We start from the raw sequence: 24227 nt of genomic DNA on the forward strand, positions 1-24227 counted from the left end.
GTTTGTGCCCAATCGCTGGATATGGACAGGTGCTCGGTGCAGGGCAACATTATCGCACAACTAAGAGCGGGCGTGGGAGCGAGTCTGGGTCGCTGTGTCGTCGGCAGCGGCGTGGGAGGGTGGAGGAGTAGAGGCCGAGGCGCGCTAAGGGAGGCAGGCAGGCAGGCAGGCAGGCAGACAGGCAGACAGGCAGACAGGGTGGGGCGGCAATGTGCTCTCTTGCTGCCAGCGCATCTTTGCTTCTGCACCTTCACCCACACCGCTGCACCATCCATGTAGCGCCCTTCTTGTCGAGGCTGGCATGCAGCTAGCAACACGACGCACAATGATGCACTCCCCCCTTGTCCTCAACTGGCATGCACCATCGGTTCACTGCACCGCTCTGCTTCGCAAGTACAGAGAGGCTGTAGCCGCCTCGTCCCATTGCCGGTTCGTCTCTCCGCTGCTGGCTGTCGTGGTGCTGATGCCCGTACACACATGCCCACATAGACACCCACCACCCGGCCGACACACTACTTACTCCTCCCCGAGATACTCGAAGCCGCCCGCGGTGGCTGGGAGCCGTGGTAATCGGTGCGCAGCAGCCTTGGGCCGCTCAGATTGTCGATGAGCTGGCAGTTCCCTGCCCCTCGCCCATTGGCTCGCACCGCCTTTTCACTCCGTACCATCGTAGTTCCGACTTTGCATTGGCGCCTTTATATACTTCTTATGCGCGTGCGCAGTCGTTTTTTTGCCCAATTTTCTGCCATTATGCCATGTCCACAAGCACACAGCCCTATATTTGCGAGTGCCCGCGTCTTCGGTGAGAGGTGAGAGGGACATTGATCAGATTGGGACTTTCTCGAGGGCTCTGGGCTGTAAATAATTTTCTTCCGTAGTCAGCGGTAGTCAGAACCAACAAGAAGAAGAAGAAGACACAAAAAAACACAGAAACAGCGACATCAACACCAACAGCAGCAACAGCAGAACAGAGTCAGAAACCAGTGGAGTCTGCGTCTCCACCTGACAGTGTGCCAACCAACACGGGGGAGCCAGTCGCTGACGCGCTTGAAATCCAAATGCCAACAGAGCCGCCAGCCACGGATGCAGTGTCCGGGGAGCAGTCAGTGCTATCCGCTTCCAGAGTGGAGCCCTTGGAGCCGACCATGCCCAAGCACTTGGAAACGTCCACAATTGCATCTTCAACTCTCTTCGACAGTTTACAGTCTAATCCCCACAGGGCTGCAGCTCCATTAGCTGCTGAAAGCACATCTGCCACACCACAAGATCCACTCATGGACGCACCACGCCAACTTGATCCCCAGCCTGCACCCCCCAAAGCCACACTGTCCGACATAGCCGACGACAACGCTGAGGACCTCCACTCTACCGCCAATCAAATCGACCACTCTGTAAACGATGAGTTAGACGACTATTATTACCTAGAAGCAGGGTCCATTCCAGACCAGAAGCAGCCTCTGCAACAAGAGCCAGACGCCATGCAGCCAATCCAAGACCTCACCTCCACAACCGTGCTTCCAAGCCCAGACCTTGCCCAAGCCCCAGATTCACCGCGAGAGCCGCAGTTAGATACGACGTCCCAAGACGAACCTATTGCTGCCATGGCGCCTGAAGTGGAACAAGATGATTTCGCACAGAGCATCCCCGCAGAGGACCAAGTAGCAGATGTTCTAGAAGAGGAATTTCTAACGCCTATGGGGGAAGAGCGCCCAGAATATCCTCAACCGCTGAATTTCGATGCTCCCATGCCACCCACGGCTCCTGTCGCTCCTGAATCACAGACACCTGAGCCAGTTGAGCCGGCAGATATTGCTGCTCCACCTTCTGATGGCGAACCAGTCGAAGAAACACCATCAGCTCAACAGCCAGAGCCTCAATCTCTTCCTGATATCGACAATGATCCGGAAAATCCACCAACTCACGAGCCTCTTGACGCACCCGAGGATCAACCAATACCACAAGAACTTCCTGAGGCGCTACCTGTGCAGACTGAGTCACTTGCAGACGAAACTTCAGAAGAGCATACTGTGCAAATGGAGACGCCTGCGGACGAAGTTTCAGAAGAGCGTACTGTCGAGTCAGCCACAGTGCCTGTAGTGTTTTCCCAAGACGAAATACCTGAAGCTCCTCTTGCATTTCCGGAGACGCCTCCAGCACATCAAGAATCCCATCATCTAGAGGAAGAAGTATTAGAAAATGACCAAGTCGAGCGGCACGAGACCATCAAAGACAATGGATTTCCTCCTGAGGCTGTTCAAGACGCTCCAGAAAACGACGCCGAGGTTCACCGGCAAGAAAATCATCAAGGGAAGCCAGGCCAAGAGAGTTCTGAACAAGAAATGAGAAGAAACGAGGAAACCAGGGCCAAAGAACTACTAAAGGAGCTCAAGCAAAAGATACATATGAAACAGGCTCGAGACGAGGCAGAAGCCGGTGGAGTAGCCGAACAATCACATGAAGAAGCCAACACCAGGACCGAAGCACAGGAAGCGTCTGAAACAAAGCAGCAAGAAGGCGCCATCCGCGAGAGGATCGAGAGAGAGACTCTAGAGCAAGTCACAGAGGCCAAGAGGCTTCTCGCTCTAATGGAACAGGAAATACGGGCCACTGAGGCTCAAGATGAGATTGAAAAGGCTGCACTTGCCGAGCGGGCCAAGAGGGAGAACGAACAGCTCGAGTATAAGCAGATGCAACGCGAGAGAATGGAGCAACGCCGAAGAGATATGGAGGCTCGGATGGCTGCAAGTGGCACCACCAGTGCCCAGAAAGAAGCTGACCAAGTCGAAGCTGCACGAAAGGCTATTGAAGAAGCATCACGTGCTCGAGGACCCAACGGCGTGGGATCTCGTCCCATGGCATCTTCACCGGCTCAGGAACGGTGGCCAGGTGATGAACTACCACGCGCTCGGACGCCTCCGTCGGCTGGTTATCGTGCACACGACCGGTCTCCAAGCCAGTCTGATCGACCCTTTAGATCGTTCCGATCTTTTGCGCCACATGCACGGAAGCTTCGAACGCAGGAAGCGGGTCCCAACTATCCGCCAAAACCCTACTCAGTCTCGCATTTTCTCGAGGATGACATACCAACTGCACCGAGTCCACCCATGAGCAGGGTACGGCCAAGGTATGTAGTGCAGTCCCTTTTTCCCTTGTTCTCCAGCCACGTTGTTCGGCTCTTCTCCGGCCAACACCACTTCACGGTCCGCACTGTAATGTGACGTCTTGCCAAACGCCGGACTGCCCTAATCACTCACAAAACTTGACGAGCTGGCTGGCTGACCACGCATTTCCCTGTAGGCATGCTCCTACTTTTGACAGCGACGACGACTCAGAATACAGCCTAATACCAAACGGGGTAGCGCCTGGGCGCCCATTTAGCGGTGAAGCGCATGAAGTGTCGAGGGCCCACTTAGGCCCGCATCAACCACGTAGCGTTTTTGCATCCCGAGTGCCTATCGAGCCGGCCTATCCCGCCCCTCCACCAAATTACCATCCTGGCTACCATGCCCCGCCATCCCAGCCGCCTCACTACCCAGATCATGGCTATGGTATGAGTCAGCAGGGTTGTCCCGCCCCTAACCCCAATCCTTACGGTCCTTCGTCACCCTCTTCCTCCTCTCCATACCAAGAAGCATGGAGCCAATACCCACCAGGGTATCCTCCTTACGGCAGTCCACTTCATCATCGTCATCGTCAGCAGGACTCCTCGGGTTCTAGAGACTACCCCTTGCATGCCTTGGAAGCCCGACCTGCCATCGAAGACGGGCCTGGTGACGCTTACACACGCATCGCCCAGAACATACCTGACTTGCCCGCCTTGCTGGCCCGCTACAAGGACACTCACACCCAGCTGAGCGCAAGAGAAGACCTACTCCGCCGAGCAGGCGCCGAGAAGGAAGAGAAGCTGAGAGCAAAGGATGGTGAGATTTTTGAGCTGAAAGAGAAGATTCGCACCTTGGAGAATAGGCATTCAGCCGAGGCAAATCGACTACACTTCCAAATTGGTAACCTGGAGGAGCAAGTCCGGGACCTTCGAGAACAGATTGCCCAAAACAAAAAGGCAACACAAGAGGCCGAAGAGATAAAGCTAGTCTTGAATGCAGCAATGAAGTCGTGGGAAGACAGATACAGAGAGCTGGAAGATGTGCACCGCGCCCTCGAGAGGAGCACGGCGGAGGAGAGGGAGCGAACATGGAGGGACTTTGACGAATGGAAAGCTACGACCAACACCAAACACGACGCCGAGAAGATTGCCCTTGCTATCCAGTTCGACAAGAAGCTGAAGAAGGCCGAGGCCGCCGCCGACGAGTGGCGACAAGAAGCTTCCGAGGCATCTGAGCTTCGCGCACGGCTCGAAGAAGCTCTTCAGCGTGAGCGGGACAACCAAGAGTCTTGGGCGACTGAGCGAGAATTGCTCATCAGAGAGCGTGACTACTTCGAGAAGACGTGCGCAGAACAGCGCGAGCTCTTGGAAACGCACCACCTGCAAACTGAAGGCCACACCGATATCTTCAAAAAGGCCGTCGAGGAAGCAGCCAGAGCAGATGAGCTTGCGCGAGAAAAGGATGAACTGATGAAGCAATATGAACAGCTCAAGGCTGAGAGCCAGCAGGAGAAGGAGATTATCAAGAGCGTTGCCAGCAACCTCGAGTCCGAGAAGTCCAGGCTAGAGAAGATGATGGAATGCTACGGAGACATTGCAGAGATCAAGAGCAAAGGCGACACCTACTAGTAAGTCATTCCATTTTTCCTTTCTTTTCCATCACGGATGTTCGTCGCGTTGCTATGGGCTGCGCGTGCCAGGAGGGGGTGGCCACGGGGTCTCCAGCTGGATTGTACCCCGCAGTCACCCCCCCCTGCAGCTCCATGAAACATACCGAAGCCCCTCCTCAGCCAGTTCTATCGCCAGGGTCTAATATGCATTCACTGGATGTCACCATAACTTACACCATGGCGGCTGTGCATTTATTGATCTCGCGATATATTACTTCTTTCTTGGGACGGAGTTGATCGCTGACTTATCACCTACAGCCTAGCATCTTTCACCCATCTACAAAGGCAAATCATTGATCTGGCGAAAACTCACTTTGTCCACCTTCCAGTACGACCACCACCAGAGGATCTTGGACAAGTGCCTTCTAATCTACCATCATTCATCGGCGACACGATAGCTTCTAGGTAAGGAGAAAGATTGCAAAGGAAAGATTGCTTACTAACGAGATGGCCCCGTCACAGACAAGTTCGAGCGGCATATATAGCTCACACGGTAGCTAAACTCATCACTTACCGTGTCTTCGGACCCTTCCTGTTTAGTCTTGGTCGTCGTTATGACAAAGCCGATTCATTGTTTTCTTCAATGAGCCACCATATTCGCGAAAAGAGCACACGCAAAGAAGCAATCTGGCGTCAACAAACACTTCTTGCAGCTTTTACAAGCTCTGGCGCTAAACAGCGCATCAACACTGCTGCTGGAACAGTCGTAGAGGAAATCGTCAACGCCATCAAGCATTTTGCCGACCCAAGAGAAGAAGAAGGTATCAAGATTGCAGTGAAACGCATTGTGAAGCTCGCTGCGGAGACATGGAGATTTGCACGTCTTGAACGTGAAATGATCACGGCCGTCATGCCGGCTTTGCACGACGAAGACCACCAATTCACCGGTAACCAGTATTGGCCAGCTTACAAACCAGATGACACTGCAGGTTCTCCGATGGACACCTCCACTGATTCGCAACCGAAACTGCTTCTGAGAATTTTCCCTGTCGTCTTCCGAGAACCGAAGCACGAGAACTTCCAGATCAACGGAGAGCCGCGCGACGAAGGCTGCGTTCTCCACCATGGACTGGCTCTGTACGACAATTCCGAGCCCGTAGTGGCCAGGCTTGAAGAGCTGAAATCTGCTGGTTTGCCATCCCATACCACTGTATTAACGAGTCCGACTGACGAGGGCAAGTTTCCGGCGCCGGTACGTAACACAACCCGCATGTGTTTACCTGACCCCAACGCTCACCTTGGCATCTCCGAATTTCACCTGATCATTGCAATGCCCACGAATCATTCCAGACTTTCCCCGAGACGACGATTGCATAGAAACGCTTGGCTAACATCTTGCTATCGCAGGCATGCCCCCCTCCCCGAGACGAGCAAACAAACCCCCCCGCTCCTCGTTCCCCGTCCAAAACCGAGTTGAACACGGCTGAGAAATCTACCCCGCGGTTACGTCCAACTTCACCAACCGAAAAGAATGAGAAACCCGAGAAACCCGAAAAGTCCTCGACCATCAAGCGGGCACTAAGTCTTTTCTCTGGCCCTTCGCTAGGCGACAAGGGCGTGAAGCCACCTCTCTCCACATACTCACACATGCCGCCCCCACCTCCGCCGACGTCCATTTTTACGTCCCCGAGGAACATTATTGGCATGCCAGTCGAAAGTCTGGCTCCTTCACATACACCAAGTTCAAAGAGGAAGCCTCCACCTCCGCCACCCAAGCCTGTATCCAAGCCAGAGGTGCCGTTACCTTTTACGGAAACTCCGCACCATCGCACATTGTCTGAAAGTGCTGGCTTGCCCCCAATTTTCTCTCGAACTCCACTTGACGAGACTGTCCCATATCACGATGTGGAGCCTGACACCTGTCCTCCTACACCTGTAGATACAGTATCTCCAGTCTACGATGCCATAGACGAAATCGAGAGTCTGTTGCCTCAACGAACACGCACTTCCTCGACCACACACTCGCGCCGTCGTTCTACACACACTCGCCGATCAGGCGAATCGGCCATTGACGACGAGCTAGAGGACTTTGCTACTCCTCGACCTGAATCTATCCGCCGAAGGAGCACCTACGCTTCTAGTGTTCGCACACACAAGTCTGCTGATACAGAGCGCACGGACAGGAGTGAGCGTACAGACAAGAGTGAGCGAACGGATAAAAGCGAGCGTACAGAGAAGAGTGAGCGTACCCACAAGAGTGAGCGCACTAGCCGGACAGAGAAGAGCGATCGCTCGGATAAAACCGAGCGTGAGAAGGCTCGCTACTTGTACGAGAGTCGAAGTGCAGGCGTCAAAGCTCTGTACCCCAGTCCTCCGACTGGGCAAAGTGCAAATGGAAGCACCAAGAACTTTACTCGAAGTGAAAAGAGCGAGCGGAGGAAGGAACGCGGCAGTAGGGACTCGACCAAGGAATCGAATTCCCTTAGGGATTCGAAAGAAGCAAAGAGGGAGTCTCGTGAGATCAGGAAGATGAGGAGCATTTCCGATGCTGGCACTTGGGATACGAACAGTGTCGTCACGCATAATGATTTCGCACCTACGACAGTTTCCACCAATGTTCCCTACCCACACTCCTATGATACAAGGCGGGACTCGAAAGAGGTGAAGAGGGAATCGAAGGAGTTAAGGAGGCAAAGAAGCGTCTCTGACGCTGGAACGTGGGATACCGCCAGCGAGGTTACTCGATTTGCGCCTCCTACGACCGTATCCACAAATGTTCCTTACCCAACTGGGGTGTCCTGGAATCTGCGACGGGCAAAAAGCATCCCTGATGACGCTACCTGGGATACTAGCAGTGAAGTCACTCAACGGGCCCCTGAAACTACTGTCTCGACCAACATTCCATATCCTACGGAATTTGGCCGCGAGACCAGGAGAATGAGTGTCTCTGATGCCGGTACGTGGGACACTGAAAGTGTGTTCACGCAACGCCCTCCGCCGACAACGGTCTCGACCAATATTCCGTATCCGACCAACGTCTCCATGAATGATGTTTCTTACGTGCCTCCCTCACCACGGGAGATAAGACGACTCAGTGTTTCGGATGCTGGCACTTGGGATACCAACACTGAGATCACAACACATCGTTCCCGCCCCCCACCTACGACTGTGTCGACGAACGTTCCATACCCGACCAACTTCTCCACTGACGAGGATTCTTCCGTGCCAACATCACCACAGTTGTCAAGAAGACTTAGCGTCTCCGATGCTGGCACTTGGGACACCAACACGGAGATCACAACTCATCGCGCCGCGCCAACAACTGTGTCAACTAATGTGCCCTACCCAGGAGGGATGCCTTATGAGCGAAGAAGGTTAAGTGTCTCTGACGCTGGCACATGGGATACCGATAGTGTTGTGACACATCACCGCGCCCCACCTACAACCGTGTCAACCAATGTCCCTTACCCTAGGGGATTTGGAGGACCTGCGTCTTCAGTCCACTTGCCCGGACCCTTTGAAAGACTGAAGAGAGAGCAAGAGCAGCACAATTTTTCTGATGAAGGCTCCGACTCTGGCACTTGGGATACGAGCAGTGAGATCACCCATGCAAACAACGGGCCTTCTACAGTTGTCTCAACCAATGCGCCCTATAAGCCTGCGAAGCCAGCACGACTAGGAAGGCCAAGGGTCTTGAGAAGCAAGACCAGCGTATCTGACGCTGGGACTTGGGATACCAACAGCGTGGTTACGAATAATGACATGAAAACGACCGTTTCAACGAACGTCGCATACGCAGCTGAACGACGATCTCGCTAGAACCACCTAGCCAAGGGACATGAATTCATTTTCAGCAGTTTCGTTTTCTCCGGGTGTCACGCCGCGAGAACATTTCCTTGTTGTTTTTTCCTTGCTTGTTATTTGATTTTGACGTTTGTTTGTTTTTTGCGTACGCTGCATGCTTTGTTGGATCATTGCATTGGGCACATGCCGAGGAGTAAGTGGAGATGAAATATATGAAAGATGAATATGCACATGAAATACGAATATAACGGTTGAGCAAACACGAGTTGAAGACAGAAATGCATTAATTTGTAGCACGGCGTTTTGGGTATCTAGCATGCGTTCTTTGATCCGCAACTTAGATCAGTTTGAGTAATAGTCAAACATACAAGATTATTTTGCGGACATGGTTTTCTAGGATTTCTACACGTGATAAGAGCAATTGGAGACGTGACGTTGAATGTGGAGTGAAGAAAGAAGCTCTTGAGGCAAACGCCGAGGCCAGCCCGCAATCCCCGAACGTCACAGCAGAGCTCAGAGCTACCCTCCAGAAACAATCCACACTACATCACAGCCCTAACAACCACGCTGACCACCTTACCAAAATCGCGCCATCACGCGTCAATTAATTGAAGAAATTACCACAGAGAAACCCGCCAAAATGACGGAACCATCCCCAAACCCTGCGCCAGAACACGACATGGACGCTCCGCTCCTAAACGGCGAAGCCCAAATGCAACAACAACTCGCAGACGTAGAAATGGCAGATTCTACAAACGACCAGCCTGTACTGTTACCCCGCCCCATCCTTTCTCACAAACTCCCAAAAGAAGAAACCACTTGCTAACCCTACAAAACCAATAGCCACAAGCAGAACCCTCACCCCCATCCCAAGCACCTCCTTCGCAACAACCAACAACAACAACACAAACGCAGCCCCCAACGCCCTCGCAAGCAACAACTCCTGCTCCCTCAGTGCCCGCCCCTAGCGCCCCAGCAGCACACCCAGCCACAGCCCCCGCATCATCGCGCAACTCGCCGCATCCCACAGCGCAGGCGCCGACGCAGCCGATTCCGCACGGGAGCCCGACGCGGGTGTATTTGAATCAGCATGTGACGCCGTACTTGCTCGAGGCGATGAAGCATCTTGCGACGCAAGAGCCGGAGAAGCCGTTGAAGTGGTTGAGTGAGTTTTTGGCGCAGAAGAGTGCAGAGGTTGAGGGGGCTTGAAGAAAGAGAGAGAGAGAGAGTGTGTGTGTGTGAGTTAGGGAAACGGAATAGAGGCTTATGGTGTGTGCATGGTGAGGAAGTAGGAAGGGAATGACAGATGAATGTAGTAGAGGAAATGGGGGGAGGGCAGGCACGGTAGTAGTAGGGACACCATGGTGTACAGAGGATACCAAGCAGGCATAGCTGGCGTTCATTCAAGTGCTCAAGGCAGGCAGGCAGGCGGCATATACAAAAAAAGATACCCAGGTCAAACAAGCATCAAGTTCATCACACACGACACACACACACACATTCTGGCACCTCGATTGCCATTGGGTATAATTTCATCTTGAGATGATGATGCTTTTTGATTCATTCCGTATCGTGATGCTGCTAGGTATCCGTAAAGCAAGCATCCATGCCCATAAACTCCACGTAAATGTCTTCCATCACGATTACCAGCCACACCAATCCTACATCTGCTTATGCGACGAGGGTAGAGGCGGTGGCGCTCTCGTACCTCCAGGTAGGGGGGAGGGCACCGACGGTCTTGTAGTAACGGGAGAGCTGGGAAATGTTAGCTCGAGTCCTTCTTGTTAAAGAAACTATATTTTCGGCTCAACTTACACGGTGAATACGGGACTCGATGAGAATGAGGCGGAACTTGCTGTCCCTGTCCTTGCGGTTGGTCTGGAGGTGCTTGCGGACGGCGACAGCCTTCTTGATAAGCATGTAGAGGTCCTCTGGGATATCTGGGCTCAGGCCTTTATGCGCAAAATGTTAGCCTAGACCAACAAATGCAGATTTGTATAGCGCGCAGATGCTCTCACGCGGGAGCAGAGCTGTGTCGACATGCGCTTTTTCATGTGTATAGGGCAATCGTACCGCTCGACTTGAGGATGCGGAGGATCTTGTTGCCGGTAACAACCTTGACCTGGGCGACACCGTGAGAGTCACGGAGGATCTCACCGATCCTGCAAAATTCCAGTCAGTATATGCAATTCCTCCCAAAATCTCCTTGTCGGATTGGATTCGGCTTACTGAGAAGGAGTAGCACCCTTCCTGGCGAGCTTGCAGATCTGGTCGACAACCTGCTCCGGGGTGGTCTTCAACCACGCAGGGGGGTTGCGGGAGTAGGGGATGGCGGAGGCTGATATGCCCTTTCCGTTGCTGTGAAGACGACCCATTTTGAATGAATGTACCGGGCGGCAAGCTGGTGGATTAGTACGGAGACGTGTGGAAGGCTTGAAGTCGTGTTGGAAGTTCGCGATCCAAGGACCAATTTCTCGCGGCTCGGCTAGGTGTGTGGTGGACCGTGCGCGATTTTAGCGTCAAAGCTCCTGCTGCCAGACAAAAAGTCTGTCGACCTCAACTTTTCACACTTCGCAACTTTGGAACAGCCACCATGCAGAGAGGACCGTCTTTGTGCTTTATTGCAGCCGGAGGAGTTTTATGCTGATGGCGCTGTTGATGCTGCTCGGCTCTGCTAAAGCGTTTTGCTGAAGCGCACTGCTAACCCACAGCTCGAAACAGGTCATATTCTCAACGGTATGTTCATTCCTTCATCTCCTTTCTGTTGCAGCACAGTGATGATCCACCAAAATTATTTTCTGATACCTCTTATTTTAGGCGAGGCCTTCGGGTCTTGCCGGTGCATTCAACTTATATTCTGAAATGTGCTACACCCATCTACTTCTTCAACATCAGACCTCGAAAAGAAACATGGACTGACTAGAAGCAGATTTTGAGATCAGTGGTCAAACAAGTTCTTGCCAGGTAGACAGTCTTATACTGGTATATGCTACGGTGCTTAGAGTGCCTCTCTATGTGCTACTCTATGACGAGAGTTTGCCATCTGCACTTTTGGGTGGGGAATTGTCCACGTCTCATATTCGAGTTCGACACGGTTGTGTAGCTAGGATGCCCAATACAATTCATTCCGCAAGATTTCTTGGTAGCATTGATTGAGTGATGGCAGTGTGCTTGGATTGACATGGATTCTTCAATACTAACTGCGGCCTCATTGTTCCTTTTGCATACAGCGAGACTTACAGGAAAAGTAAGCCATGTTTCGCACGAAATCTTGGTACTATATCAAAGCCTTTTTATACAGAAGGGTGTACACTTCTATAGCTATTATGAAAGGCAGAGGCCTACAGCGAAGCATGTGATATCGATAGTGTCACGTGAGCACCTCCGAACACCTCGGACGAACCATGCATGGTTCGTATATAATTAGCCGCAGACTGGTGTGCAAATAAAGTTTCATCCATACACAAAACTCTATTCCCCACGTGTACAGTTTCAGCCGCGGCGTTGTCCACCGACTTCGGTTCATATACAGCGCAACAGCGTGCTGCCCAAGCATACGTTACATACAACCAGCGGTCCCCAGTACGAGAGGTAAGACTACGGTTTATCAGCTCTTAAGTCAGAAACTGATAAAATCTCTCAACTTTCGTAGCCATGAATGTCTTACCAAAGGACGATTTGCCCAATTCGAAGAGTCCTGATCTTGTCCTACGACATCCGACTGAGGATGAATGTATCGCAATCTGGAACAACACGTCCGCTGAATGGATCGACTCCCTTACCCCTCCCCTATACTTGAAAGAATGTCGTTTCCTTACCACAATCCCTCTGGCTAGAGATGGGGGTATGACTACTTGGGTTCTCGTCCACAAAGATTCGGCCCCAAACAAACGACATATCTTGTGTTCGTGTGAAACTTTCCGGAAGCACTCTTTGACCAGTAACTCACAGGGAGAAGTCAGCGATAACATCATACATGGAATCGCTAGCGTCTTCTGCGCACCACCGTACCGCCGTCGTGGTTACGCCGGTCGTATGATGCAAGAGTTGGCTAAGGAACTGTACAGCTGGCAAACTGATAAGTTTTCATGCATAGGAACTACACTCTATTCCGATATTGGGAAAGAGTATTATGCAAATCTGGGATGGACTCCGAATATCACAAACTCACAAGTCGAACTACTGCCGAAGCCCATTGCATGGTCACCCCTGGTCAAAGCGATCGTGGAGAACGACCTTGACGATATCTGCAAGAGAGACGAAGCTCTAGTACGCTTTCGGATGTCGGTACCTGCAGATGAGATCAAGAAAACACGTTTCACAATCATACCGAACGTGGATTACATGGGTTGGCACATCGGAAAGGAGCAATTTGCGACCGACTTTCTCTTCGGGAAAACTCCAACTGCGAAGGGCGTCATCGCAGGATCTCCAGGCAAGCAAGTGTGGGCGACATGGGTGCACCGATATTATGGTCCACCTAATACCGAGAAGTCACACAACGTTCTGTACATACTTCGATTAGTCGTGGAGACCGATGAAACCGCAACAAGACTTCCCGGGGATGCTCTCAAAAGACCAGAAAAAGATATCTACGAAGAGCAGATTGAGCTTTTGAAAGCTGTATTGCAAGCCGCACAGGCTGAAGCTGCTGAATGGAAGCTCGATGCAGTGCAGCTATGGGACCCAACGCCACTAGTATTAGGTATGCTGAAGGACAGTGGACTGGGATACACTGTCATAGAGCGGGAGAAGGACCATATTGCCAGTTTGCTGTGGTATGACCAACAGGGCGGAATTAGCAAAGAGCAACCGTTATGGGTGAACAATGAGCACTATGCGTGGCAGTAGAACACGCAGCATTGACCTGAAGGAATTCACGTTGAGTTTCGTACAATAGGGTGATTAAGCTAAACGGGCTTCGCGCATTGCATTGATGTGCCATATCTTTGGGGGTTGTCGTGTGAAAGATGGATCACTCATGTTGCGTTGTAGACGAATCAAGAACCAAGGGCATGGTAGTAATGAACATGCAAGGAAAAGACATCAGTAGCGCCTCGGAAGTCTTTCTCGCGCTGCTGTCGAGATTAGCATTGTCTTCTACGTATATGAAAGGTAGTCATAGCGGTAACTATATTTAGCGATGCCAGTACGTATTCCCGTGCCAAGCGTCTTCGACTGCTGGGCGGATTAGGCATCTTCAGCCTTCTGCGTGTATCATCAACACTCTCCACCTAATATATTGGAAGACACACTCCCCATTCAATCGAATTTTCAAAGCCAGGTAGTACGATGTTAACCCAGTCGACTTTGCTCAACGATAGATTCTTATCAGAGAGTGCCCTGACCTCCGCCGAATCACAGCCTGATGACTTGGACATGATAAGGTTTCTGGCCATCTTGGAAACACTCAGCATCGAAGTACTACCCATAACGTGGCAAGCTGCACGACAACCGATTGGTTGGGGTGCAACGAGCCAGGTTACTGAGGCTCAGGCTACTGTCCGAACTAGCTTTGCGTTCAAACGTGCCTCCGAAGAGCAGAAACAGGGCGGCCTATCGAGAGTTCTGAAAGCGATGTTAAACGAAATCATTGTTCTGTCTCACCCGTCCATTCGGATGCACCAGGGTGTTGTTGAACTCCAAGGCATATGCTGGGATGTTCAATCTGTGCATGATGTCTGGCCGGTCATAGTATTCAAAAAGTCCCATTTTGGAAATCTCTATGATTTCGCTCCTATGCCAGTCGGGAGAGCACTCTCGATGACTCAGCGTCTGAATCTTTGTGTTGAAATAGGCTCTGCCGTTATGAGTATGCATGCGAACAGTAAGCAACGAAAGCAACATTCTTTCACTCAACTTACTGAAATTTTTGCAGATATCATACACGGAGATTTAAAACCTGAAAACATTCTTATATTTCAGGGTGAGAAAGATGTCTACTGTGCAAAGGTCTCGGATTTTGGTTATTCCACCAGGTTCTTGAAACCTGATGAGGTCTGCTCAATGCCCAGATCACGACCCTGGAACGCACCTGAGCATCACTTCAATATGTTCACCATCACCGATGCGCGAAAGATGGATATATTTTCGCTCGCTCTGGTCTGCTGCTGGATCCTTTTTGAGAAGTATCTTGCTCGAGAGGCCCCACTACCACCAAGCCTAAAATGGGCCGAAGATTTGCTTACTTCAAAGAAAAGTATAGACTGCAGTAAGGAGTCTATAAGCGAGTTGAAACGACTCAAAATGATCCTACCTTTTGCTGAACAGCTCTTGGTTACGAATGGTGATCTGGAGGCCGGGCCTAAAGAAGCAATGCTCAAATTTCTCCGGGCCAGTCTAATATACGAACCAGAGTTGCGAAGCCACAGCCTTCATACACCTTTCCATCATTTAGTCCCTAGGTAAGACACCTCAGAAAATAACCGCGTCATCATGCTGAGCAAGATACAGCGCGCTTTCCTCTCCCACGAAGATAAACGACCCTACATTCATCTCTTCCGCAAGCCTTGACGTAAGCCTCAGTATTACCGCATAACTTCCAGCACTAACCAACAGTATAGATAACGCAACTTCTAGGAGACCTGTATGCCTCTGATTATCGTGTGCGGAAGTACCTCCGACGTACTCTGGAGGATCTGGTCAATGATCAGGCTCGTGACAAGATAGATTCAGAGCAGCAAAACCTCGCCTTCCAACTTGCCATTTGCGCCAAGATTGGATTTGGAGCTCCCAAAAACGACGCTCAGGCACTTCGGCTTCTTTCCCAATGTCAAAAAACGATAGAAGATCTTGAAGGAGCTCTGAAGAAACTCAACTTTGTAGACGGTCCTCGAACAGCTAACAACCTGACAACCTGGCACACATTACGCAACTTCCGCCATGTCAAGCTAATCAATCTAGCAGAGCAATACACACAAGTAGATGAGATTCATACGGCAGTGGAGGAGTTTAGCAAAGAACTATCTGATATCGAAAACACTTTAGGGAGAAACAATGGTTTGTGGGTTTTCCACGCGCAGACGATGGTTTCGTTTCACGATAAGCTAGGCCATTGGAATAGCAAGAGACAGATCTTGGAACAATTGATCGAGATGGATGAGACAGATGAGACGAATGAGGTAGATGCTCCTCTTGTCATAAACCTTGCGCAAACGTATAGGGAGCTAGGCCGTTATGGGGCAGCGGAAATGCTACAAGATCAGGCCATAGCGCAACTGTTAGAGCTAGAGGAGGAAAACAACTTGGACCTGTACGGCTGCATGGCTGATTTGGCGATGACTTACAAGCAACAAGGCCGATTCGAGGAGGCTGAAGACTTACTGTCTGCAGCCATACCTGGATTTAAGAGGCTACTGGGATCGGAAAACCCGAGTACTCTGTCGAAAGTGTCCAACTTGGGGACGATTTATGAAGCTCAATATCGATGGGCAGAAGCAGCGGCTCTTTACATCGAGGTCAAGGATACCTGCCATTCTATCCTTGGAGAACGCCATCCTTTTTCGCTCACGAGTACTAATAACCTCGCCAACGTGTACAGTGCGCAGGGCCGTTGGAAGGAAGCTGAAATTATGCTTGACAAAATTCTCAGCATTGCAGCAGACGCTCTGGGGCCACAGAATCATATCACACTCAGAGCTCAACGTGCCCTCGCCAATTTGTATGCAAGACAGGGTCAGTTTAAGCGTGCTGTAGAGGTGTTCGATCACACGCTAAGTGGCTCGGAAGAGGAGTTTGGTGATGACCATCCGGAGACCATTGAGGCTCGCAGATACCTGGGAGATATGTATCACCTGTTGGGCTTATATGAAGAGGCAGAGGCACTACACTCCAATGCCTTGATAAAGCTCGAGTCACTAAGAGGGATACGTCATCCTTCTACAATAAGTGCAGCCAACTCTTTGGCTTTGACCTATAAAGAACAAGGCAGACTGAGAGATGCCGAGCAGATTCAGCAAAAGACCATTCAGCGGTGCGATAGTGCTTTTGGCCCTCTGCACCACATGACTCTACATGTCCAGCTCGACCTCGCAGCGATTTTCATGGACCAGGAACGTTTTGAAGAGGCTGGGGACTTGATTGAACAAATCCTACTGCAAGAAGCGCAATTGTACGACCGAGATCAAACTCTTCGAATAGATGCACTCGCCAAGCTTGTTACTATCTATCGATGCCAACGTAAATTTGAGGAAGCCGAAAAGCTGGGGATTGAGGTCATCGAAACCAGGGCGGCTTTCCAAGGTGACGAGCATCCGTCGGTCCTTGAAAGTAAAAACAACCTAGGCAGCGTCCTTATGGAGATGGGAAAGTTGAGCAATGCTACAAACCTCTTCACTGATGTGATAAATACAAAAGAATCACAGGGTATCCGAGATCCAGTATATTTGACCAGCAAATGTTGTCTCGTCGCCACGTATATAGCAGCAGAAAAATGGGGCGATGCTGCGGAATTGGGAATTGAGGCCCTCGAAATGGCGAGAACATCATTAGGAACAGGCCATCTGGCGTGGATCAGAGCAGCAGACCATGTCCTCTTTGCGTACGGTAACCTGGAAGACATAACAGGCTTTGAAAATCTTAAAGGACAAGTCGTCGAAGCAAAGAAGGCAACATGGAAGGAGATCAGCCTTGACCAGATCCATGTGTTCGACACCATCTCATTGGTCCTGGTGCAGCAAGAGAGCTGGTCAGATGCGCAAGAGATTGAAGAGCAAAAATTGCATATGTTGCGCGAATTGCGAGGCGAAGATCATTCCGATACCGTAGCAAGTACGAGTCTGTTGTCATGGATCTGCGAAGAGAATGGCCAATGGACAAAGGCGGAAAAACTCAAGCTCGAAGTCATCGACAAGAACAGATCTATTCTAGGGCCGGATCACGAAGACACTGTGATATATATGGAAGATACAGTGACTTTCTACATGAGGATTGGAGACCTCGAAAAGGCTGAAAAACTTACTCTCGAAGTCATGGAGATCCGACAGCAAGCTTTAGGAAATAGTCATGCTGAAACTATACGCACAAGGAATTTTCTAGCACATGTTATGGCCGCCCGTGGCAAGCATATCGAAGCACAGAATATGAAAGAAGCATGTCGCTTGTTGGAGTTAGGAAATCCTTCATAGAAGATATAGTTCTTCCTTTGTTCAGTCTCAATCTAAAATTCGACGAACTCACTCATTGGCTTGATGATCTGCGGCAAGACCGGACAGTGATGAGAAATTCAGATAATGCTTTCATCTATCTAATGGAGAGAATAAAATCGATGTACTTTAGCAAATCAAATTTCATATTCGGACAACTTCTCCAACGGCTTGACTACCTTGTCGAGAAACAAGCCGAAGATGCCGTTGTCGGTCTCCCTACCGCTTCCCGCCTGCCCCTTACAGCCCAGAGATCCATCAAGACAAGAACGAACACAATCCCGATAGACCCCGCCAACGGTTGTAGTCAATCTGGGCACATATTTCTCGAGTAAGGCTTGCCGGAATCCTTCAGGGCTCAGTGTTCGATGCTCCCTTCGTTGAGCCAGTTTCTGAAGTGGGATCCAGCAACCAACTTCTAGCAGTACTAGACCTAGACTATAGATGTCATATTCTAGAGAAAACCTCCCTTCTTCCCGGTAATCAGGATGTTCGTACTGACGGTAGCTTGACTCATCCGCCGGCCCATCGGTGGCCCAGCTCGATCCATCAGGCCGGCTCTTCTGAAAGCCGACTATGTACGGCTGCCGCCAGACACGGCTGTCGAGAAACATTTTTTTCGGCTCACAGGCGAATACAACATTTTTCGAGTTGAATGTTTCATGCAAGCACCCAACTGTGTACAGCTCTTCGAAGAACGCCGCAAGCGAATGGGCTAGCAGGTATCTGCCTTGCAGCGGGGCCTGACACTCTGCTCCTCTATCGCGGTCCGATCCCAATAGCAGAAGTTGCTGTAAAGTAACGGGAGGCTCGAAAACGTTCTCGGAGGTTGTTGCCGGGAGTTCATAAAGAAATCCATACCCTGGCCGCCGGCCCATCTCCCCGATTTCTTCTACAAAACCAAGACACTTGAGTACCCGCAACTGTGCTGGTTTAGACAAGTTGAAGCTCTCAGCTCGCAGCTCCATAATCAGAAGCCTCTGATGTTCCGGTATGGTATCTGACCGATTTGTGTAATACATCCACTCAACTAGTACTGGTTGGTCTCCACGGAATCTGCCGTACGTATGGCCATTTAACAACTCGATATGGTGTAGATCTTCTCGATTGAGTAAGAGATTCGCGACGACCGAATCTGGAGTTTTTAGCAATTGCAATCGGGTGGCACGAATTCCGGCCATCAGGCCGACGTCAGCAAAGTCCTCTAGTCGATGTTCACGCATCAGCATATCGATATCGTTCAGCCTCTCAATGTCATCCTCTTGCATGGACGAGAGCCAAAGCTCTTGTATCCTTTTAGTTTCCCTCTTTGGAAGAAACGTCCAAAGTTTCTGGACCATTTGTTGGACTGTTTCTGCCACAGACCCACCCAGGTCGATTCGTGTTTCACTTGCATCAACTTGCTGACCGATGTCCTTTTGATGGCCCAATTCAGCATGAACTGTCGCAAACAGAGCTCTTAGTCCATCGCGAAAGGAACGATAGGTTTCCTCTTGAGAGAAAATCGATGAGTTCGCATCTGTTTCGGAGGACAAAAAGCGAGCAATCACATGTAACCTTTCCGCTTCAAACCGCATCGCCATATGAAGCCCAGCTTGATCCAGGTCTTTCTCTGCGGCGATCAAGTATGTCTCCATCTCTGAACAGACTGCAGACGCAAGTGCTTGGAGGCTGATGATATCGAATTCGCAGCGGATGTCTTTGATAGAACATCTAGGTCCCGACACTGGCTGTAGAGCTCGGAATGCAACTTGTAACATCTTCTTGGTTATTATGGACGAAGTAGTCCCCATCTCTTCGAGCCATCGTTGGACATATTCTTTCAACCCACCATCCGACGTAAAGAAATACGTCGTTCTGTATGGCGGGCGCAACACACTTTCCCGCAAAGCACGAAAATGCCGCACTCCTTGGTGACCGCGTTCCATGTAGCTCACGACTTCTGAAATGAGACAGCCGAATGCCCAGACATCGATAGAGCGGCCTACGGATTGATGGGCAAAGGTTGAAGAGTCCATGGTCTCGGGAGCAAGGTAATCTCCTGTCCCCATCTTCCAGGGTGTCTGCGAGTTATCAAGTTTTGGTTTGATTTCCCCAAGGCCAAAGTCGGCAAGAATGAAGGAGTCATGGGTGATTAGGATGTTCGAAGGCCGAAAGTCGTGGTGGTATCCTAGACCGGTGAAATGTACCCCGTTGTGAGCAGCATCTAGACTGATATTGTGAAGTTGTTCAAGGGCTGAGGCGAGACCCCGAAGCGCGATCGGAAACATGAAGTCACATTGGAAGTCTTCGAAGCGGGATTCTAGATCTAGAAATTTGGCCAGGTCCATTGCAAAAGGCGGAAACAAAAAGTTGTGCTCTTCGTTGTGCGTGTAGGAGCCCAACAAAGGAATGATGTTGGGGTGTTTCAACTGGTGGAGTAATCGAAGGGATTTCATTTCTTTCTGGAAACTCTTGTCATAATCTTCCTGCGTTTGTTTCTTTCGATGCATGATTCGTTTTCTAATCACGGATACAGTATCCTCCTGTACCCCACTGTCAGTGCATGCGACATTACAACAAAACTCCACACTCACTTTGCTGTGGAATAGCTCTTGGAGGTTTGTTGGAATTTGTATTCTCGTAACTTCTCCGAACCCGCCTTGTCCAATCTTCTCCGCTTCACCAACAAATGGAAAGATGACATTGGCTTCATGGATGTAGCGATGATAATCGCACATATCCTTTTTGAAAACATATGGAAGAAATTGCCATTGAATCTCGCGAGCAAAAGAAAGCCCAAATTCGGGCACGATCTGCTGGGCTCTAGTCTCGGGTATAGGAAGCTGTGTGTCTAAGCAATCGTGCTCGCGAAACTTGACAATATTGCCCGACCGTCTCATCCAAACAAGAATGGCAAAAACGACGATGCCTTCTTGGTGAATTTTGTTTGCAAGACCAATTCGTTCGTGTGGATCACAATCAAGTTCTTGGATCGCGAGTTCAACCTTATCGAGACTAAAAATGCTTCGTATCTTCTCTGCGCAGATAAAGTAGGTCCCAGAAACCGATCTGGATCGGTTTTTCTCAATTTCCTGATACAATGTTTCAAGATACATCTTAAAAAGTGACACTCTATCTTCAAAAGCGGATACTAGCTGAGCTGCTCAATTGAGGGGACGGCGTCATCATATGAGACGCGGTAGGATTGCGATGAGTGACCTAGAATTGTATTCGCAGACAATTTTCGGTGCTCTATTCTCTGTCCTGTACAGAATCGGTCTCGTCCTAGTGATTTGAAGATCAGAAGAGTGCTAAGTGAAAGGGAGGAGGTTCTAGTGACCTTGGACAGCGCTCGCGGGGCCGTTATCTCAACGTAACCCCCAGAAATCTTAATTAGTCAGATACTCAATATCGATATACTGGCATAGAAAGGATTACCTTGACAGAATACCGGCCTGGAAACAGTCTTTGAAGCAGAAGGTCGAGTTTGTCCAACAAGACATATGTCTCTTCTAGTGTAGTTGTGACTGCCATTAGGTTACGATACGAGTCCAAAGCGCCAAAGGTAAGATGGAAAATGAATGCGGGACTAAGAGTCACACTAGAGCAAGAGGGTTTCTCACCGGAAAGCACATGTAAATGCGACACTGCTCAAGCGAGTTGCGTGTCGGTCAGCCATTGGGCAGCCGAACTGGTCAGGCGTCCTCCTCATGTGTCCCGCAACAGCCTCTTTTGTGATGGGCTGCGAACCAATTGTTTTTAAATCAAGTCTGCCTTGTGTAACCCGCCTTACCACAAGCCCCACGCTCTTGAGGTTCGCCGAGACAAGGCAACGAAATTGTGCCAGATCGAACAGGTAGAGCGGTCTCAGTATACACAGCCTCTTACAGGGACTCGCACATATAAAATCGCACTTTCAGAGTACCTCTCTAGCCAGTGCGTAACCTCAAATCCCGTGTTATTGGGCATCAAGGCGACATAACTTCCTGTCTAACTATGGGATGCGACGTTGATCACCAGATCTGCAGTCGAGATATACAGAGGCACTCCTCAAGTTTATTTGTTGACAAAGAAGCCGACTGTACAGCTGAGGTATGGAACCTTGGTTTCAGCTCGCTGGAGTCACGGCGTACGTTAAATCAGCATTACCATGGGCACTCGGCACTCACGCATGATAAGGCAACAGCCGAGGCTCAAGGAGGCCAATCATCTCCCTCGTTCGTAACCTGCAAGATTTGGAAAACCAATGGAAAGTGAGTAGACACGAATTGTAACGAAATTAAATTAATGTGGCTAGGGCTTGGATGGCTCCTCTACGACCACTATGATGTAAGAACAGCGATACCTTACCCTATAATGGACCAGACTGATCATCATGAAGAGTTATTCGTCGGAAGAATTCTTGGAGTAGAATGAAGATACTCCCTGAAATGTTCAACTATATCATTACATCAGTTGGCACGCCGCCACAATTCTTGAAAATCGTACTAGGCCTTGGTCAACGGTCGTCCTCCGGGTATGAATCCTTCACGACGTTTTATCGAAGCTTCATGACACCAGTAGGCTCCAAACCAAACGTAGTAGCAAATGGTATTTCCCCATCAACACATTGCTGGTAAGGGATGCGCTAATATACAAGAAGGGTTTGACATTTCTTACAACATCCGGTATTTTGAGCCCCACGGGCGGCAACTTCAGGATCCTTATTCATGCCGTCAGTCTGGAATCCATCACAAATTTTACTTTCAAGGCGGTCGCTCCACCTGGATCATCATTCAGCCTCCTCAGCTGTTCAATGAAGACCTCCAACAAACAGATAGCCATGATAAGGCTCATCCCTTGGCTCTCCACGTTCGTCTGATCAAATCAGCGACGTATTACTTCAAGGAGTATCTCAGCTTTAAAGCGTCTCAGCTAGGTTTAATGGTAAGTTTGAAGACGTTTTGCACCGCAATCGCTTACCTGTATCTGACCAAAAATGCTGCGTAGGACGCTAAACTCAGCATTTCCAAACCGTATGCTGAATTCGACACGGATTTTTCAACGAGCCAAGCTTTGCACCAATTGAAGAAACAGCTTCTTCTGGCTCTTGAAGTAGTAGACGGCATCTCTCGCATTACTCAGAAGCTGCTGATTCACCTGTCCGACCCAAGGACATTTTCGAATGTTCTTAGCCAAATCAACATGAAGCATGATCTTGACCAGATCAGCAGTGACATGGAGGGTCACAAGGCTACAATCCGACACTTGCTCCAAGTAGTTGAAAGTATCGGAGCTTTAGTAAGTAGCTTCGGCTACTCTATTGAAAGACTTGGTTGTACTAACGCTACTATCAGAATCGCGACATTCTAGCGCTTAGGAATCAAGAGCTTCTAGTAAAAAATAGCCACGTTCTGTCGCAGCTTGCACAGACTAGTGCTAATGAAAGCAAGACTATAACAGACATGACGAATCAGACTCGGCAAGATTCGCGAGTCATGCGGATTGCAACAGTGATAGCGATGGTGTATCTGCCCGCAAACCTCGTCCTAGTATGTAATCCTTTAACTCTCTACGAGTTCCAAGACCTAGAGCAACCCCAAGCTCTTCTATGTTTTGCTAATCACATGGTTCCGATAGTCTTTCTTCAGTACTTCTTTGGTCGAACTTCGCACAACCACTCAGGCAGAAAGCACCAGTGCGAGGATTATGGTGTTTGACCAGGTGTGGGTGGCAGTGGTCAGTAGCTTTCTGCTCGTCATTTTCAATATTGCTGCACTTGTAGTATGGAACCGACTAGGTCCAAGGTAGATTGTCTAATGTATGTATGTGACATACACATAATCGGCTAGATCATGTGCCAATCGCTAGAGTTGATTAACGACGAGGCTAGGGGGTAGTCTTGCTAAAACATGGCGGGTTACTTTAGATAGGATCGGAAGGTTGGTTGTTAGTTGCGTGAGAAATGGTCGGTAAGAGGACTACAAGGATGATGTAGGTAGCTGACGCTAGCACCTGATTGGCGGGTTCCCGTTTGGGGAAATACGAAACATTCCGGCATGGCCGTATGTACTAGGATACGGCCATTAAATTCAATACATTGATGGCCAAGATGTGGACGTATGCTAGGTCTTGGGTATTGTTTGAGAGGGCTTACGTGATGCTATCTACATCACACGCGTCGCAGTTAGCTCCTCGCCTTCGTAGTAGCTACGTAGGTGTATTGCTACTCTACGCATTTTACTGTCCGTATTTTATGTATAAAAAGACCTTGTTGCGGGGGTAATATTTCGCACTGAACAAGGCTTGTTGTAGTAGGCCTTGCCCGCTTGACCTCGATCTCCAGTTTTACCAGTTGACCAAGGGGTTCGGTGTTTTTGAATTTGATATTGTTGTTTCTCAGAATAAGGTTTGCTGTTGGATGCACCCCCGCATTGGTTGGATGCAGCTACTCCTGGTATATGCTCCAGTCCAAGGGGAATACTACACACTGGCGAAGAACAAGTATATGGCATGGGGAAGCATACGCGGCAAGGATGCAGACGCGGCAGACGTGTTAAGTGTGTGGTAATGCGCAAGGCCCAGAACGAATTTTCATATGGCGAT

The 24227-nt window shown here is 49.9% G+C and overlaps 7 protein-coding genes across 7 annotated transcripts; 5 read left to right on the forward strand and 2 right to left on the reverse strand.

The window, feature by feature from the left end:
* Positions 1-2033: 2033 nt before the first annotated feature.
* COCMIDRAFT_89538 (uncharacterized protein) lies at positions 2034-8532 on the forward strand (the record flags this gene model as incomplete). Its single annotated transcript, XM_007687676.1, has 7 exons — positions 2034-3124; positions 3298-4731; positions 5032-5178; positions 5236-5965; positions 6121-6898; positions 6947-7764; positions 7954-8532. 7 exons carry the CDS (start codon positions 2034-2036, stop codon positions 8530-8532), a joined length of 5577 nt encoding a protein of 1858 aa, XP_007685866.1.
* Positions 8533-9157: 625 nt separating this feature from the next.
* Positions 9158-9726, forward strand: COCMIDRAFT_89501 (uncharacterized protein; the record flags this gene model as incomplete). The annotated part of the gene is made up of 2 exons (XM_007687677.1): positions 9158-9288; positions 9486-9726. The coding sequence occupies 2 exons, from the start codon at positions 9158-9160 to the stop codon at positions 9724-9726; spliced, it is 372 nt and encodes a 123-aa protein (XP_007685867.1).
* Positions 9727-10188: 462 nt separating this feature from the next.
* COCMIDRAFT_24490 (uncharacterized protein) lies at positions 10189-10892 on the reverse strand (the record flags this gene model as incomplete). The annotated part of the gene is made up of 4 exons (XM_007687643.1): positions 10189-10272; positions 10333-10469; positions 10591-10679; positions 10747-10892. The coding sequence occupies 4 exons, from the start codon at positions 10890-10892 to the stop codon at positions 10189-10191; spliced, it is 456 nt and encodes a 151-aa protein (XP_007685833.1).
* Positions 10893-12171: 1279 nt separating this feature from the next.
* Positions 12172-13368, forward strand: COCMIDRAFT_34854 (uncharacterized protein; the record flags this gene model as incomplete). The annotated part of the gene is made up of 1 exon (XM_007687651.1): positions 12172-13368. The coding sequence occupies one exon, from the start codon at positions 12172-12174 to the stop codon at positions 13366-13368; it is 1197 nt and encodes a 398-aa protein (XP_007685841.1).
* A 2411-nt stretch (positions 13369-15779) lies between these two features.
* Positions 15780-17642, forward strand: COCMIDRAFT_89700 (uncharacterized protein; the record flags this gene model as incomplete). Its single annotated transcript, XM_007687678.1, has 2 exons — positions 15780-17061; positions 17317-17642. The coding sequence occupies 2 exons, from the start codon at positions 15780-15782 to the stop codon at positions 17640-17642; spliced, it is 1608 nt and encodes a 535-aa protein (XP_007685868.1).
* A 155-nt stretch (positions 17643-17797) lies between these two features.
* Positions 17798-20758, reverse strand: COCMIDRAFT_3418 (uncharacterized protein; the record flags this gene model as incomplete). Its single annotated transcript, XM_007687625.1, has 2 exons — positions 17798-20185; positions 20237-20758. The coding sequence occupies 2 exons, from the start codon at positions 20756-20758 to the stop codon at positions 17798-17800; spliced, it is 2910 nt and encodes a 969-aa protein (XP_007685815.1).
* An 880-nt stretch (positions 20759-21638) lies between these two features.
* On the forward strand, positions 21639-23432 carry COCMIDRAFT_89726 (uncharacterized protein; the record flags this gene model as incomplete). Its single annotated transcript, XM_007687679.1, has 8 exons — positions 21639-21771; positions 21822-21895; positions 21940-21971; positions 22024-22232; positions 22282-22568; positions 22632-22922; positions 22979-23173; positions 23262-23432. 8 exons carry the CDS (start codon positions 21639-21641, stop codon positions 23430-23432), a joined length of 1392 nt encoding a protein of 463 aa, XP_007685869.1.
* Between the last annotated feature and the right edge of the window lie 795 nt (positions 23433-24227).

Source organism: Bipolaris oryzae (genome assembly GCF_000523455.1).
Source record: "Bipolaris oryzae ATCC 44560 unplaced genomic scaffold scaffold_32, whole genome shotgun sequence".
Classification (NCBI taxonomy): domain Eukaryota; kingdom Fungi; phylum Ascomycota; class Dothideomycetes; order Pleosporales; family Pleosporaceae; genus Bipolaris; species Bipolaris oryzae.